Here is a 14644-nt window from a genome sequence, read left to right as displayed (position 1 = left end):
GCAAACTTTTATCTTGGTTTTGGTGTAAAAACAGTAACAATTCATAATGAACTGGAGTACATTAAAATATCTATATAAAAATGCCTTACGTGGACTTTAACAGCTTTCTATTGATAAAACGTTGGTTTTACACCTAAAAAGTGACCAACCCATACTGATGGTTATATTTAGAAGTCTTTTTGAAGATGAACACACAGCTCATGTAAGTGTTGAATGACTCACTCTGTAAGAAGCGGATCTGTTTAGCAGATTCTTCAGTCTGCTGTCTGTTGGTTCTCCTCTCCTCCTCCAGCAGGGCTGATGAGAAAAAGGCAATGCAAGTCGCTTTGGATAAAAGTGTCTGCTAAATGCATAAATGTAAATGTAAAGAGGCCTTCTGCAATTCACAGTACACCCAGAGAAGTCGCGACCCTCGAGTATTAACGGCGAATCGCTATCGAAGGAGCGCGTTGCATGCGGCCGTACCTTGCAGCTCGAGGCATTTCTGTTTGCCGGTGTTGGCGAGCTCCTGGGCCTCCTGCAGCTCTCGGTGGAGGTGGGGAATGACCTGCTCAGTGTCTCCAGCTTCCAGGTTCCTGTCCATTTCTACAGACACACACAAAGACGACGCTGCATGAAAAAAAAAAAAAACACAGAGAGAGAAACTGACGAGTGAAAGCCCACACCCTTAGTACTGCGTTAATAACTCATCCTGCCCCAACATGAAAGATGCCTCAAATCCTGCAGATTGTTACGAAATCCGTGAACGTTTCTTAATGAATCTATCCCTCAGAGACTAAAAGCATTTTTCACACCTTTGTCTTCAGGAAGCCATTAGTACAGGTTTTAGTTTTGGCAAAATTTGCATTGGGGTATAATTTGGAAAAAACATTAGGAAACTTTATTTAGGGTTAGAAAAAAAATAAAAATAAAATCAACATTCAAATATATCTGAAAAATATTATATAATAAGCACACAGCTGTTAAATTTTTTTATATTTCACTATATGTATATTTAAAAATATTTTAAATATACTAATGCAAATAATATGACTACATTTTACTACAACTTTTTTTTTTTTTTTACAATAGCAATTTTTTTTTTTACAATTTCCCATTAGTTACAGATACATTTAGGTTTAGCTAAAGGTAAAAAATATAATATTTATAATTTACAATTTGCATTGGGCTGTGATTTTAATTAATTTTGTGAATTTTCTGAATTCTTGTGAAAGCTTTACAAACAATTTAGCACAAAATTTGAGAATTTAAATACACGTCAAAACATTTTTTTAAAATCAAAATGGTGAGTGATTTTAATTCTTTACACTTCATTTAAATTTAAAAATACTGAGTGTTAAATCAATGAGACAATGATGAAATTGAACTGAACAGTTTTTGCACATTAAAATTTAATTATCAAAATTACTGTTGTGATAAATTTCTAAATGTGCAGTTTGGACCCACATCTAGCGACTTTTAGGTCGTTATTTAATTGTTTCATACAAATATTGCATTTCTGGCTCCCTGAAAGCCAGGAGTCTTTTGCACGGGAATATAAATGTAAAAATGCAGCAGTTCCTAATAAACAGACATATAAAATATCATATCTGTGAGCGTGAGACCAATCCATTATGATGGGTCAGAACCTTTGGCGCCACAAACGACACGTTCTGTTCGACCCCACGGGCAGAAACATCGAGCACTGAAACACGATTACCGCCAAGCAAAATCAAGATGCTTGCTCAGAATCAGTTCATTATGTGAAGATTGTTTGCTCGGTCTGTCAGTGAACGACTCGAGTGCAAATGCACAACATGCACGGGCCAGAATATCCGAAAAACACAGCGGGCCTCATTCATCTATCTAATATAGAAACCAGCGCGAATCTGTGACGCATTCGTATGCCGCCAATCACGAATGAGTGCACTTTGACGAAAACAAAATCGTTATTTGAATATCATGCCCCTAAAATATGTATATTATATTATAAAAAAAAATACAATTATATATATATATATATATATATATATATATATATATATATATATAATTTTTTTTTAAATATAATATACATATTTTATATATATATATTTATATATATTTATTTATATATATATATATATATATATATATATATATATATATAAATAAATATATATATTTATATATATTTATATATATATATATATATATATATATATATATATATAAATAATATATATATATATATAAATATATAAAATTTTATTACTTTTCCTGACTCCACAACACAAATTTAACCATATTCAGAACAGAAAAATGAGAAAAAAACGTTGTAAACTTATATATTAAACTATAAAATAAAACAAATTAGGTCGATAGCGATTGTTATGAATTAAATGGTTTGCTTAACATTATACGTAGCCTAAAAAAAGGCTTTAAATGTTCCAATATCTGAAAAAACCTTTAAAAAGCTAATTTTACAGTGAGTGGGCCTTTTTGTGTGGTTGAAATAAAATAGATGAAACGTCAGGCAGAGCTAGAACTAACGTGGTTTGTGTGTGTGTCTAACAAAATAATAACGATAAAGAAATAAAATATATTAAGAGTCTCACAACTGTCTTTTAACTCTATTATAGCCTATTATATATTTTGCGTGATCCTATTTATTTTATTCCTTTTTTGACCGTAACTGGGTATCAGGGGGGAAAAACACACCTATGAAGTGCTTGAATATTTTTCATAACACCACACAGAAAGCTAAAAAATGATTTTTTCATTGATACTGTTAGAGGAGCAGCAGCACAAAGCTTACATAAATTAGTTAAATTAGATAGACACTATATAGTGTATATAGTTTAATTCTCTTCATTAAATAAAAATATGCAATTATTAAACATTATAATTAAAAATGAAAATAATAACAATAAATATAATAAGGATGAACTGATCTTAACCAACAGGTAAGACTCATTTGTTTTAAGAGTAAACATTCACTTCTGTATCCCTTTACAGTTCCTCATAAAATATGTGCACCACGTGTTTCCCTTTACGCCTTAATTTAATGTTCAACGACAGATATTTCAGTGCTAATGCATTAAGCTTAAGGTTTAAAATAAAGAAAAGTCATGGTTTGAGCAGTTTAATCACATACTTTTCCCACGGCATCCCATTTTGTTTCCTTCACAACTCTATTTTGTCCATAGAAAAGCGTTGCTGAAGTTGGCCGTGCAACTGTGGGCGGAGCTGACTAATCATTATAATAAACCATTTTATATAATAATCCATTTCATCAATTAGTTGTTGCAGCCCCAGCCCATCGATTTTTAGACCACGGGACGCAACTTGAAGCCCAGGGCACGCTCAGACGACTCTACAAATGGGCCGTTGAGACGACCTGCACCCGGCCAAGCAAAAGAGACGTTAGACGGCCTCCTGCGAGCGAGCACACGTACGCGGTCTCTCCGAGGAGCATCCAGTGGGTCTCTCACGCGGTCTTATAACAACAGGCTTTCGGGAAACCTCCTCTGACCGTAAACTGATGAACGTCCCCCCTCTCCGAACGCTCTACAGATGTCGGTGAAGTCATGCGCTAATTTAAGGACTGGTAATCTGTCATGATGTCAGACGAAGGGTGTTTACTGCAGGCGAGGGAGCCGCTTTCGGGCGAAATGATGTAACGAACTCGTCCACTTAGCGGCGTTTCTGAAGTTCTGCCATTTGTTTAATGAGAGGGGGCATGAAGTGGTGTGTAATCTCATTCTGTGATTTCATCAAGAGTGTCTCAAAAGGATTTTACGGCTGAGATTGAGTATCGCGGCCATATAAGGTTACGTGTGTTCAGATAACTCATCATTAAGGCAATTGAATAACTCATGCCAGACGCCTCGGTGTAGATGCAATCTAAGGGTAAAAGAGCGATTCAACAGCGCCTCCTAGGGGCCCATTTAACTAAAGCTTTCTGGACGAATCAAATCGTTACGCAAAAACAAATACAGCAGAAATGTCATTCTGAACGACAATTATAGACTGAACAGTTAATATATCTGCCTCACAAACGTATGAGACCGGTGTTGATCTCGACTGGGTGGCAGCGACCTAGTACAAGGCTTAAACACATTTTTAAGGGGGTCAAAAATTGATTAAAATTATTTAATATATCATAATACATAAAAACATTAATGGTACGAAAATAACTAAAGCTAGAAAAAAAAACAGATGAAACAAACAAAAACATAAAATATAAATATATATAAAAAAAAATATATATATATATATATATATATATATATATATATATATATATATATATATATATAATGATAACACATTTCCTCAACGTTTTTAAGAACCAGGATTTTTGGGAAAACTTAACATATTAACTTAACATATTAATTTACTTTTTTTTTTTTTTTTTTTCATTTTAGATCTGGAAGAATCATGAAAACTATTAAAATTCTAAAAATGAATGTATATTTCAGAATTAATAAAACAACATCTTATGTCAATACTAATATGTTACAGAATTGAGTAGAAATTACTTTTTTGGGGGGGTTAGAAATCATTTTTAAACTACTGTATGAGCCATTTATTATGGAACCTTGAAAAGCATTCAGTTAGTGAATTTTATGAAAACAGAAAATTAATTAATCTCAATATAATTAAACTAATTTTTTCATTTATCTGGGACATAATGTTATTAAATGGGGGAAAGGAAGCTTTTGAAATACAGTAGTAGTACAATAAATATCCTTTTTTTTCCCCTCAAAGGTCAAAAAGGTTGAAAACTGCTTTTTTATCCCAATCACCAAATCAATGGTTAACATTTCTTGGTTGCATTGTTTTGGCATGGTGCCCAAATGAAAGCACCTTACGCCTCTACAATGTTTTCCATAATCTTCCAAAAAGATGACTTTTATACATTTATATATAACTATTCATCGAGAAGCCAACCCCCTCCGAAACAGTAGTTACTGGTATCTCTTTCTAGATTTCTCCTCATTATCTTCAGCTTGAAACGCATGCACGCTAGAAAGAGCCTTCTTCAGTAAAGAAGGTAGAAAAAAGCTCCAGCAGCACACATCCCTCTGGTCTTGGCCGCCTCTGAGTCTGCCTGGCACGTCCTACACTTCATCGAGTGTGCCCTCGAACAATGAGGTGCTGAAACTGGCACTTCCTCCCTGATCCGAGCCAGCGCTCCTTATCTGACGTCCCGTTAAAGGACGTGAGCTCAGTGCAAACACGAGAGCCCACTTAGACCGAGTCTGAACAACATTTTTGTTGAATGAGAACTCTGACAAGGTCTCTTCTTTAGGACGGATTCAGAGAGAGGGTTCAGCAGGAAATCCAGACAGGTCAAATAACACTAGAGTCACACATGGCCAAACTAAAACGCTCTTATCAGGTGCTTAGGAGCAGCTTGAAAAGGTGCCGATTATAATTTTTACACCTCAAGTCCATTTAGCTTTACTCAAGGTGTCTTACAGCAAAAACACTAATAATTACATATATGTTGAGCTCATGCCGGTGACAACATACTGGTTTCTGAATGAACTGATTTTATGATACAGTTTAAATAAAAAGGCTGTGTTTCTGGATTATTGATTTATTGTGAAAGTCACGCACGGCTTTATAGAACTTTAACCCCACATCCTGTCTACTATAAAACAACCCTACACATGAGATGAATGAAAATGGATGCATGGGAGACAAATGTCCTGCTGTCTGGCGTGACGGAGTAATTGAAGGATCTTGATATTTTTGGCCTGAGCTGATGACATCTGAGATGAACCGCGTGAGATCCAGCGGAGCCGCTATGACAACTAGAAAACAAACTACCAGAAGAGATCGGAGCCATTTCAGCCAACGCCGCTGTAGCGTCCGTTTCATCGCCTTTAATTCATGCAAGTACTGCCTGAATCTGTTTTTTAAAAGCTTTTCTATGAAATAACTTCATTTTCACCCACCACTCTGTGCCTATCTACGACTGTCTCTTTTTTTGGGTGCTTCGTGCAGTATTCTTAGCAGCAGGGCTGCACGATTAAAGGCAATTACAATTACAGACGCCACATTTATGTAATCGTTCAAAGTTGCAATTCATAGTAGGTCCACTTATGTTACTCAGCATGCTTTTTTTTTCTTTTTACAGGTTATCTTAATAGTGTTGTTATAATTTTAGTACAATATTATAATACCATTCATAGTTTATTTTTTTAAAGAATAAACCAATCTAATGTATAATTGACATTTGAGGCTTAATGCTATAGAAAAGCAATAAAGGTTTTTCAGTTTGTATTATACTCATGTAAAAACACGGCATGCGGTTGCTTCAAACTGTGGCATAAACATCATTCAGTGTAAATTTTGATGATGATAATTAATAAACGCAATTACAAGTTTGAAGGGATAATTCGCCAGCCCTACTTAGCAACATTAAAAATCCAATCCAATCAAACAGACAGAATTGACCCATTCTCACATGGTCTCAAATATGACTTTCCTCTTCATAACAGATGGAATGTTGACCCCATTGAATATTAGTTTTGTGTCCCATAAAAGATAGATTTCAGATCAACTTTAAAGCAAATAGATTTTTCGGTTTTGGGTGGAATGTCCGTTTAAAGTCACTCAGACGGAACACTAAAGAATTCCGAAGAACCTAAAAAGCGATACATCGTATCAGATGAACGCAAGCTGCCTTCTGACAGACAGACATGCGAGCGGCAGCTGTACGTGACATTGTGAAAGCACTCGGTGTCTAATTGAGCTGTAATTGGTTTACATTCCAGACTGTCCTCCGGTGGAACATAAAGTGGGGGCGAGGAAAGATCTGAGGGAGGGAGATAAACCAGGAGGACGCCGAGACACCTGCCAGGAGGACACCTTTGGGTCCCACCGCCGTCACTTCCAGCAGTTGCAGACCATATATAGTCAAGATTGGGGAATAACGCACCCTGTTAAGCCGCATGCCGGTCCCCTGAGCTCTAACGAGTGCAGATAAAGAGGGTGACTAACAGTTCAGGCCAGCCAAATCACACAAACACACCCACATCAGCGCTGGCGCTTCACACAGGGAAGCTGAAAAGAAAACTTCCACACAAAAGAATGGAGGGATTACCTTTCAGAAGAGAAACCCTGTTCTGGGGCTCATTCAGTTCTTGTTCATCCATCTGTCCGTCTGAAATGAGAGGATGAAAGAAAGAAAGATTATTAAAGGGAAATAACAACAACAAAAAAATAATAAAAATGAAGAACAAAAATATTCTAAATTCTAAGGCAAGAACAAAAAAAAGAAAGAAAACTTTCAATATTAGGAGGAAAAAATGGGAACAAAAGACGGAAGTAAAGGAAAATTAAAAATGAGGAATAAAAGAAACAATCAAGCAAAAACAAAGACACGAAGAAAGAAAGAATAAAAACAAGAAAAGGAAACAAAGGATAAAAAAACAAAGATACACACCGTGAAAAAAAAAAAAATAAAAATAAAAAATTTAAGAATAAAAAAATTGAAGGAAAGAAAATGTGAAATAAATTAAGAAAAAAAGGAAAGAAGAAAGGCCACACAGATTGAACAAAAAAAACTTAAATAAAAGGCAATAAAATAAATCAGACAATGTTTGCATAAGCTAAAACTGATGCACCGGATAAATATATAGTTAAGCTTCTCATATAACATTTATTATATTTGTGGAAAAAGTTGGATGCATGAATAAAAGCTGTAATGACCAAAACACAGTGATACAAATGAGTCCATGTTTCACGTACCTGACGTGTCGTCACTGCTTTTGTCCTTGCTGGGGCTCAGAGTATCTGACATATCACACTCTTTAGCGTCTATTTGGTTTTCTGTGGAGGCAGAGCGGAAGAGACCACTCAGAGGAGAGGGGGGGACACAATCATAACTCAAAACAACATTAAAACAAGCCTAATTATACAGCCATCGTAACCTACAGCAGGCTCTCTGCTTCGGGATCTATATCCCAACGGGAGTGTGTTCGATGCCTGTTTATATATAAATCAGGATTACTCTTGATCTTCAACAGCAGGCAGTGAACAGGCCCCTGCAGTTCCTCCTCTCTGGCTGGTGGTAGTTATTGCCCACACATGGTCATTTGAGTGACCCGGGCTTTCAATGGGACACGCAGTCACATGCTAAACTAGTCGCAGATTTAGTTTTGCGCTGCTGTAGTATCCATGCGGACTAAAAAGGGTTATAAATGGGGTTTGAACGGCAGGGATGACGCCGGTCTAAAGAAAACTGCCGGGAACGTCTATATGCATCATCTGATATGAATGAACAGCACCTCAAATTTTCAGTATCTTTTCTAGTCGTCAATCAGAAAATGCTGATATTTCCATTAGTCACAGACATCAGGCCAAACATTGTGCTTTTAAATCGATGCGTGACCTGATAAGGCACCCATCCCGCTGTTACATCACATGATAGATCTACACGGTGTGCCACGAATAAGAGCAGCGTAGAGAACGAACGGGGACTGTGAGTGGATGAAAACGAAATGATGTCGTCATAGGTAACGGTTGACCTGTGAGTTATGGTCTGATCCGTGTGGCTGTAACCTCAGACTGCGATCTGAAGGAACTGAGGGTCAGGGTCAGACGTCCCAGCAGCTTTGAGAGGTCAGACGCGCAGGGACAGCACAAAACGGATGGGGGTCACGGTCTAAAGGCCATCTCTCTCTCTCTCATCAGCCGCATCTCTCTCCACACGGAGGAGCTTTCATAAGGTTATGACCTGGTCCAAAGTGAATAAACTTTTTTTTTTCTGCCCTCATCATAGGATTTAAACATTTAAAAATTATTATTATTATTAATCTGAAAGACTTAAAAACATTTTAAAAAGAAAATAAAGAAAAGTTACAAAGAGTTTGTTTTAAATTTGTTATTTTTATTATTATACACAGCTGTTAAAAAGTTATTTAAAATGTTTTACATATTATTATTACTACTATTATGAAGTATGATGAAAACATTGTAAAATGTAAATTAAAAATAGGTAAATAATTATTATTATTACTCCACAGAATATATTTAAACATTTTAAAACGTAAATGTAAAATGTAAAAGTTACAACAAATTGTGATTTTTAATTGATTAATATAATTATTATTAGGCTGAATGTATATAAACATTTAAACAATAAAATTGCTAATAGTTTGTTTTAAAATTATTATTATGCAAAGTTGAAAAATTCTTATAACAAACAGCTTATTTGTATTTTTATTTACCTATTATGACATTATCCAGATCAATGGTTTAAATACTTCAAAGAACAAACAAAAAGGTTTGAACAAATCATTTGGTCATCATCTATTATTAGGCTAAACCGATTTAAACATTGAAATGTAAATGAAGTTCCCAACAAGTAGTATATCTATCCAACATATTGTTATTGATTTATTAATAATAACAACAACAACAACAGATAGCTAAAATGTCCCTGATGATGATGATCTTATTAGAGCTCATTACAGAAATGACCCTGACTCGGTCGTGCTCTTTGAGGATGATAAAAATAACCATAATGCTCATTCCTGCCACCCAGAGAGCGCAGGTGTTTAATTTGGTTTTAAATAGAGGTCGGGGTCAAAGCGTGCGTCTTCGTTGCCACCAGATTGCATCACGCCGGCGTGACGCTCCCCATAACGGAGCCTAATCTAGAAAGAAAGAGATTTGATTAAGTGACAGTAAGGCGATACCTTTAAGCCTGTCTGGACTGGGCAAGCTGTTGTCCACGGTCGTCTGGTTATTCTGAAGATGTGCATCAATGACTTCTGCGACAAAAAACAAAACGAGTCATTTTTCGAGGCCATGAATAGCTCATCTCGTCTTAGTGTCCATGAAAACACAATCTGCGTTCTTACCGTCAAAGTTGGACAGCTTGTTAATGGATGAGTCCACCGCTTCCTTCAGCTGCCTCACCGCTGGTTAAAAAAAAAAAAAAAAAAAAAAAGCAAAAAAGCATTTCAGTATATCTGTCTGGCGCATCCATTAAATATTTAGCATTGAATATCAAATCTCAGTCGTTAAATGACACCGATGCAGCCCGACCGGATACAGTCTCAGCAAAACTGCACGTGTATTTTTTTTCCTTGCCCCCGTACATACAGAACAAAGCAAAAACGGCACATGAAAAGCATCAGAGGAAGCTCGAGGACTTCAGGACGCATGCTGGTGAGAGAAAAAAATCCCCGGGAAGAGAGAAAATCCAAGTCGGCTGGAAAGGAAGTGAGAACAGACGGCATGCAAGAGTGTTTTCCTTAATAATAAGAGTCCGGAGAAGGATATTCATTTATGTATTGAGAGACTATATGGATCTGAGGGAAAGCTTACGATCTGATCTCCGCACGCAGATTTCAGATCATTCAGATCCTGTCCGTTCCGCTGCTTACATTCATTCACATAGAGTGGTGTATTACAACTTTATACGAATAAAGCAGCGATGTAACTGAGTTTGCTTAATGAAGATCCAACATTAACTAAAAAAAAAAAAAAAAAAAGTCCAAACGAAGGCGCCAATTTATTTATTTTTATTTTGTTTATCATTACAAGATGAATAAAAGTCAGAAAGAAAGATGAGTCTGGAATGAGGCGCTTGAAAAATGACTGTAACACAACATCACCAAAACACATTTTAGCCTTTTGATAAAGATATTTCTTCCTATTGAAAAGAGGGGGGAAAAGTTGCGTTCGTTTTTCATTTCCAACACGTCACCCACAGTCTGTTTTGCTAGGTTCACTACGCTAGATGATATTTTGGAACACAATTTATTATTTTATCATGCAAGTCTGTTGTGAATGCGCCTTTTTAATAAGACCGCTCCGATTGATAAGTCTGCTTATCCTAATGAATAAATCATTTAATAACTAATGTTTCTTGGTTTAAAATTGCTTTTTCAATGCACTTCCACTCTAAAAGTTTGATTAAGATAATATTTAATGAACCGCATAAGGGAAAACACATTCAAATAGCAATATATTTTTTCATTAATGTAAAATCATCCATTTGTCAAAATAAAAAAAGCGGTCAAATTTTAAAAGCTTTAATGAAGAAGTAGTCAAAACATCGTCATTTTAGTTTAAAACCAACATTAGAAATGAAACAGAATCTGAGTAATTAATAACACACGTGAAAACTGGCTGAGAATATTTGTAATATGAAAATAATGTCTTTACTGTATTTTTCTGCTGATTAAGAGACAATACAAGACACCTTAAACGTACTAATGTTTTTCAAAAATACAACTTTTGTGTAAAAGCGACCTCGGTATTAGTAAGAAACAAGCATATAAAGCAAATACGATGCAGAGCGGTGCTAAAGGTCACGTCCCTGCAAACACCTTCCTCTCTTTAAAGAGTGAAACCTGCTTCGGCGCTCACAAGATGGTTCATTAGTACGGCTGAGGAAGATGTTGGAAAGAATGCTGTGTACTCACATTGACACTCAATGTACTGTTGGATTAAAGTGCAGTCTCCTCCACTCTTTAAAAGAAAGTGGTCTACCAAAGAAAGAAAAACCCTCCATTAAATGAGCAGCAAATGGAAGAAATCCCACATCGAGGGGCATAAGATGAAATTAAAACAGAAGCCAGATCTACAGGATACGACATGAGACGCAACCAAACAGAGATGCAGAGGGCGGGACAAGGACACAGACGGGAGACGGCGGCCAATCGCCGCCCTGAAGAGACTGACTGACACCTATTCACCGGTACTGATAAATCAAGGGTCGCGATGAGTCCTCTTCTTTTAAGTTTCAGAAAGACTGAATGTGGCTGAGAGTCTTAAAAATAAAATAAAAAAACCCTCAAAATTAAAGCACTCTCAATTTTATACTTATACTGTACAATTATGGTTATATTCCTTTTCTTATTATATTACAATAGTAATACTTCTAATTTAGTTTATTTAAAAGACGCACTGGAAACTATTATAATAAGAATAAGAACAGCTAATTACCATTCTTTTATTGTGTGTGTGTGAAATAAAAAAAAAAATTAAAAATACACAGGCATAAAATTACTATTTAATTTCTACAAACAATTAAAAAAAACAGAAAAAAATATTTAAATTGAGTTTCAGTTTGGTGCGCTTGTTTGTAGGGATGCAAAATTTGTAAAATGGTAAATTTAAAGTCTGTAAAATAAAATTACAGCATTTATTTAGTTTATTCTGTTTTAATACATGACTTTCTTCAAATTTACAATGAATAGCATTATTAATAGTAATATTTCTAATTGTATTTTATTTAGTAGCCGTAGTAACAACGTCGACTTGATTATGATCATTATCTTGTTTTATATAGATTTTTAATTAGGTCATTTTAGAGTCATATTGCTAAGTTTTTCTTTTGAAAACTGTGAAGCCCTACAAACAAGCGCATAAAACAACAGACTAGCTGAAATGAATAATTTTTAAAAAAAATCAGACAAACTGCAATTACATTACCCCCCAAATCACGCAGCCCTATAACTTTCTATATTTTCCCATCTGTCTGCGCTACTTTAAAAGCTTCGGGTCAGCTTCCTGTAATCACGTGCACATCTCTCGTGGTTTAACAACCCCGTATTTTGATGGCAAATGACAGCATCTTTGATGTTTTCGGTCACTTTCAGCTCTCGACAAAGGTCTTATTGAAGCGAAACCCCCGCGTTATGCCATCCTAATCATTCCTTAGTTCGGTGCATTTCACGGAAATTAATGATAAAAGGACGGTTCAGCAAGCGAAACATCTCTGCCAAGAGGTTTGTGGTCTGTGGCGCACCACATCGGCAGTTCAATTTGCCTCATATCATTGCCAGAGAATAGAAATCAGTTCAGGAATATAAATAACCAAGCGATTCCTGGGCAACGTTTCAAAACCTAGTGCCTTACCAGGGATGCTCAATCTTTCTGCCGTGTTTAGTGCCAACCCTAATTACACTTACTACTTGATATTAATATCATCAATAATTAGCAATGTGGCACATTGGAGCTGTCAAAGTACTCTTTAATTTCAATGTTCACTAAATGTAAAAGAAAAATCACCATTGAAAAAAAAAAAAAAACATGTCTTAAGACTTTATGGCTGTTTTTTTCCCATACCACTGCATTTAAAGTCTTTAAGTCTTTGTGATTGATTTACTGCCTTTGTATCATTTTTTTTCAAATAGTTTAAGCAACTTTAATTATATATGGTTTACGAACATTATTTGAAACGCTACAGACTTTTTTTCCCAAAGAGACACGTTTTATTTTATTATGCTTTAAAGAAATGTGCATAATATTTTGCTAGATACCGCAAAAAGAAGCCAAAAGCATCCCCTTCCCCCCAACAGAAATTATGGTATATATACATATTTAATATATTATATATAATACATAATTCAAATACTGATTATAAGCACAAAAATGTCATTTTGACAGCCCTATGGGAACATTAAAACGGATACGGAGGCTTATTATCAAGCAAGAAGACTGGTATAAGTAACTAAACAGGCCAACCAGTTAAGATGCACTACCTCGCTTCTGTACGCATTTTATTTGGCGAGAAACACCCGAATGAGGGACTGCGTATTGAGGCGTAGACTTGAACACACATGCTCAACGCAAAGTTCAAGGCCTTTGAGACAGAACGGAAGCGAAGCCGGACAGACAGGAAGAAAGAAAGAGAGACAGAACGAAAAATGAAGAACAGGCAACCAAAGGCGAGCTCCCATGCTGAATTAGTCAAGGAGGTGATGCAAGGTTAGCGGCACACCAGCAGACGCATGCGTCTCCAACTCACCTAAACTGTTGTTTTCCTTTATGCTTTTCTCCTGCAGCTGTTCTAACCGGACTGGAAAACGACAACGAAAAGATTTGGGATGACCAAAAATAAAAACAAGAGCTCTAAAATGACTCCAGCTCAGCCTCTTTCGTCTATTTAGTCTGGTTCAGCGTTCAGGGAGTGCAGCGTTCTTAACCGAGAGGAGTAAAGCTCGTTTGTTCGTTTTACCTTGCAGGGCCGTTAGTCTCTCATTCGTGAAGTCGTTGTCCGCCTGCAGAGCTTCGATTCGAGCTTGAAGCGCCTGCTCTTTCTCCTCCATCTCTTCGATCTTCAGCTGTAGCTCTTTCTTCTCACTCAGGCCTTTCTGAGTGAGCTCCTCATGTTTGCCCTCTGCCAACTGAACAAGAGCGCAAAGGAATAAGATGAACGTCTTCTAAAGGTTTACTCAAACTCAGGGCCGACCATAATGTAGGCGAGTTCGTTTCAGATTTAGAGAAATGTAGCGTTCCATCACTTGCTCAGCAATGGATGCACTGCAGCGAATGGGTGCCGCAAACATCTGATAAAAGTCCATCGGCTAATCCATGAAGCGCACGTCCTGTAAAAGTCCTGTTGTCGCTCACATCAAAATCCAAACGTATTTTTTAAAGCCGTTTTGGATTTAACAAGTGCACGATCTGTGCAGATTTCTTTCCCGATCCAGACAAAACCACTTTTTCACTGGAAGCAGTGTTACGTACTCGTATTTTGGCCAGATGCAACCGTTTAAAAATGTCTTGATGGATTTGTTTTTTGCCACATCGACGGACTAGAGTGTCGTGGATAGCATGTGGATTGTCGTGATGTTTTTAGATGCTTATTGTGACGGCACCCATTCACTGCGCAGTATCCTCTAATGTGCAAGAGACGCAACGCAAC

General features: G+C 36.4%; 2 protein-coding genes across 2 annotated transcripts in view; both read right to left on the bottom strand.

Moving 5' to 3' along the window:
- Nucleotides 1–14644, bottom strand: part of LOC122353861 (G protein-coupled receptor 137Ba-like) — a 1117577-nt gene that overhangs the window by 59467 nt on the left and 1043466 nt on the right. The window lies entirely within an intron of this gene.
- The window catches only part of slmapa (sarcolemma associated protein a), a 51990-nt gene that overhangs the window by 9542 nt on the left and 27804 nt on the right, over nt 1–14644 (bottom strand). The window contains 9 exon segments of the mRNA XM_043251780.1: nt 223–297; nt 466–585; nt 7079–7138; nt 7726–7806; nt 9678–9752; nt 9843–9902; nt 11415–11477; nt 13745–13795; nt 13955–14123. Of these exon segments, the coding sequence (XP_043107715.1) occupies nt 223–297; nt 466–585; nt 7079–7138; nt 7726–7806; nt 9678–9752; nt 9843–9902; nt 11415–11477; nt 13745–13795; nt 13955–14123 (754 nt within the window).

The sequence above is a fragment of the Puntigrus tetrazona genome, chromosome 11 (assembly GCF_018831695.1).
Source record: "Puntigrus tetrazona isolate hp1 chromosome 11, ASM1883169v1, whole genome shotgun sequence".
Classification (NCBI taxonomy): domain Eukaryota; kingdom Metazoa; phylum Chordata; class Actinopteri; order Cypriniformes; family Cyprinidae; genus Puntigrus; species Puntigrus tetrazona.
Note: the sequence above shows the minus strand (reverse complement) of the source record. Positions and strands in the feature narration are given on the sequence as shown.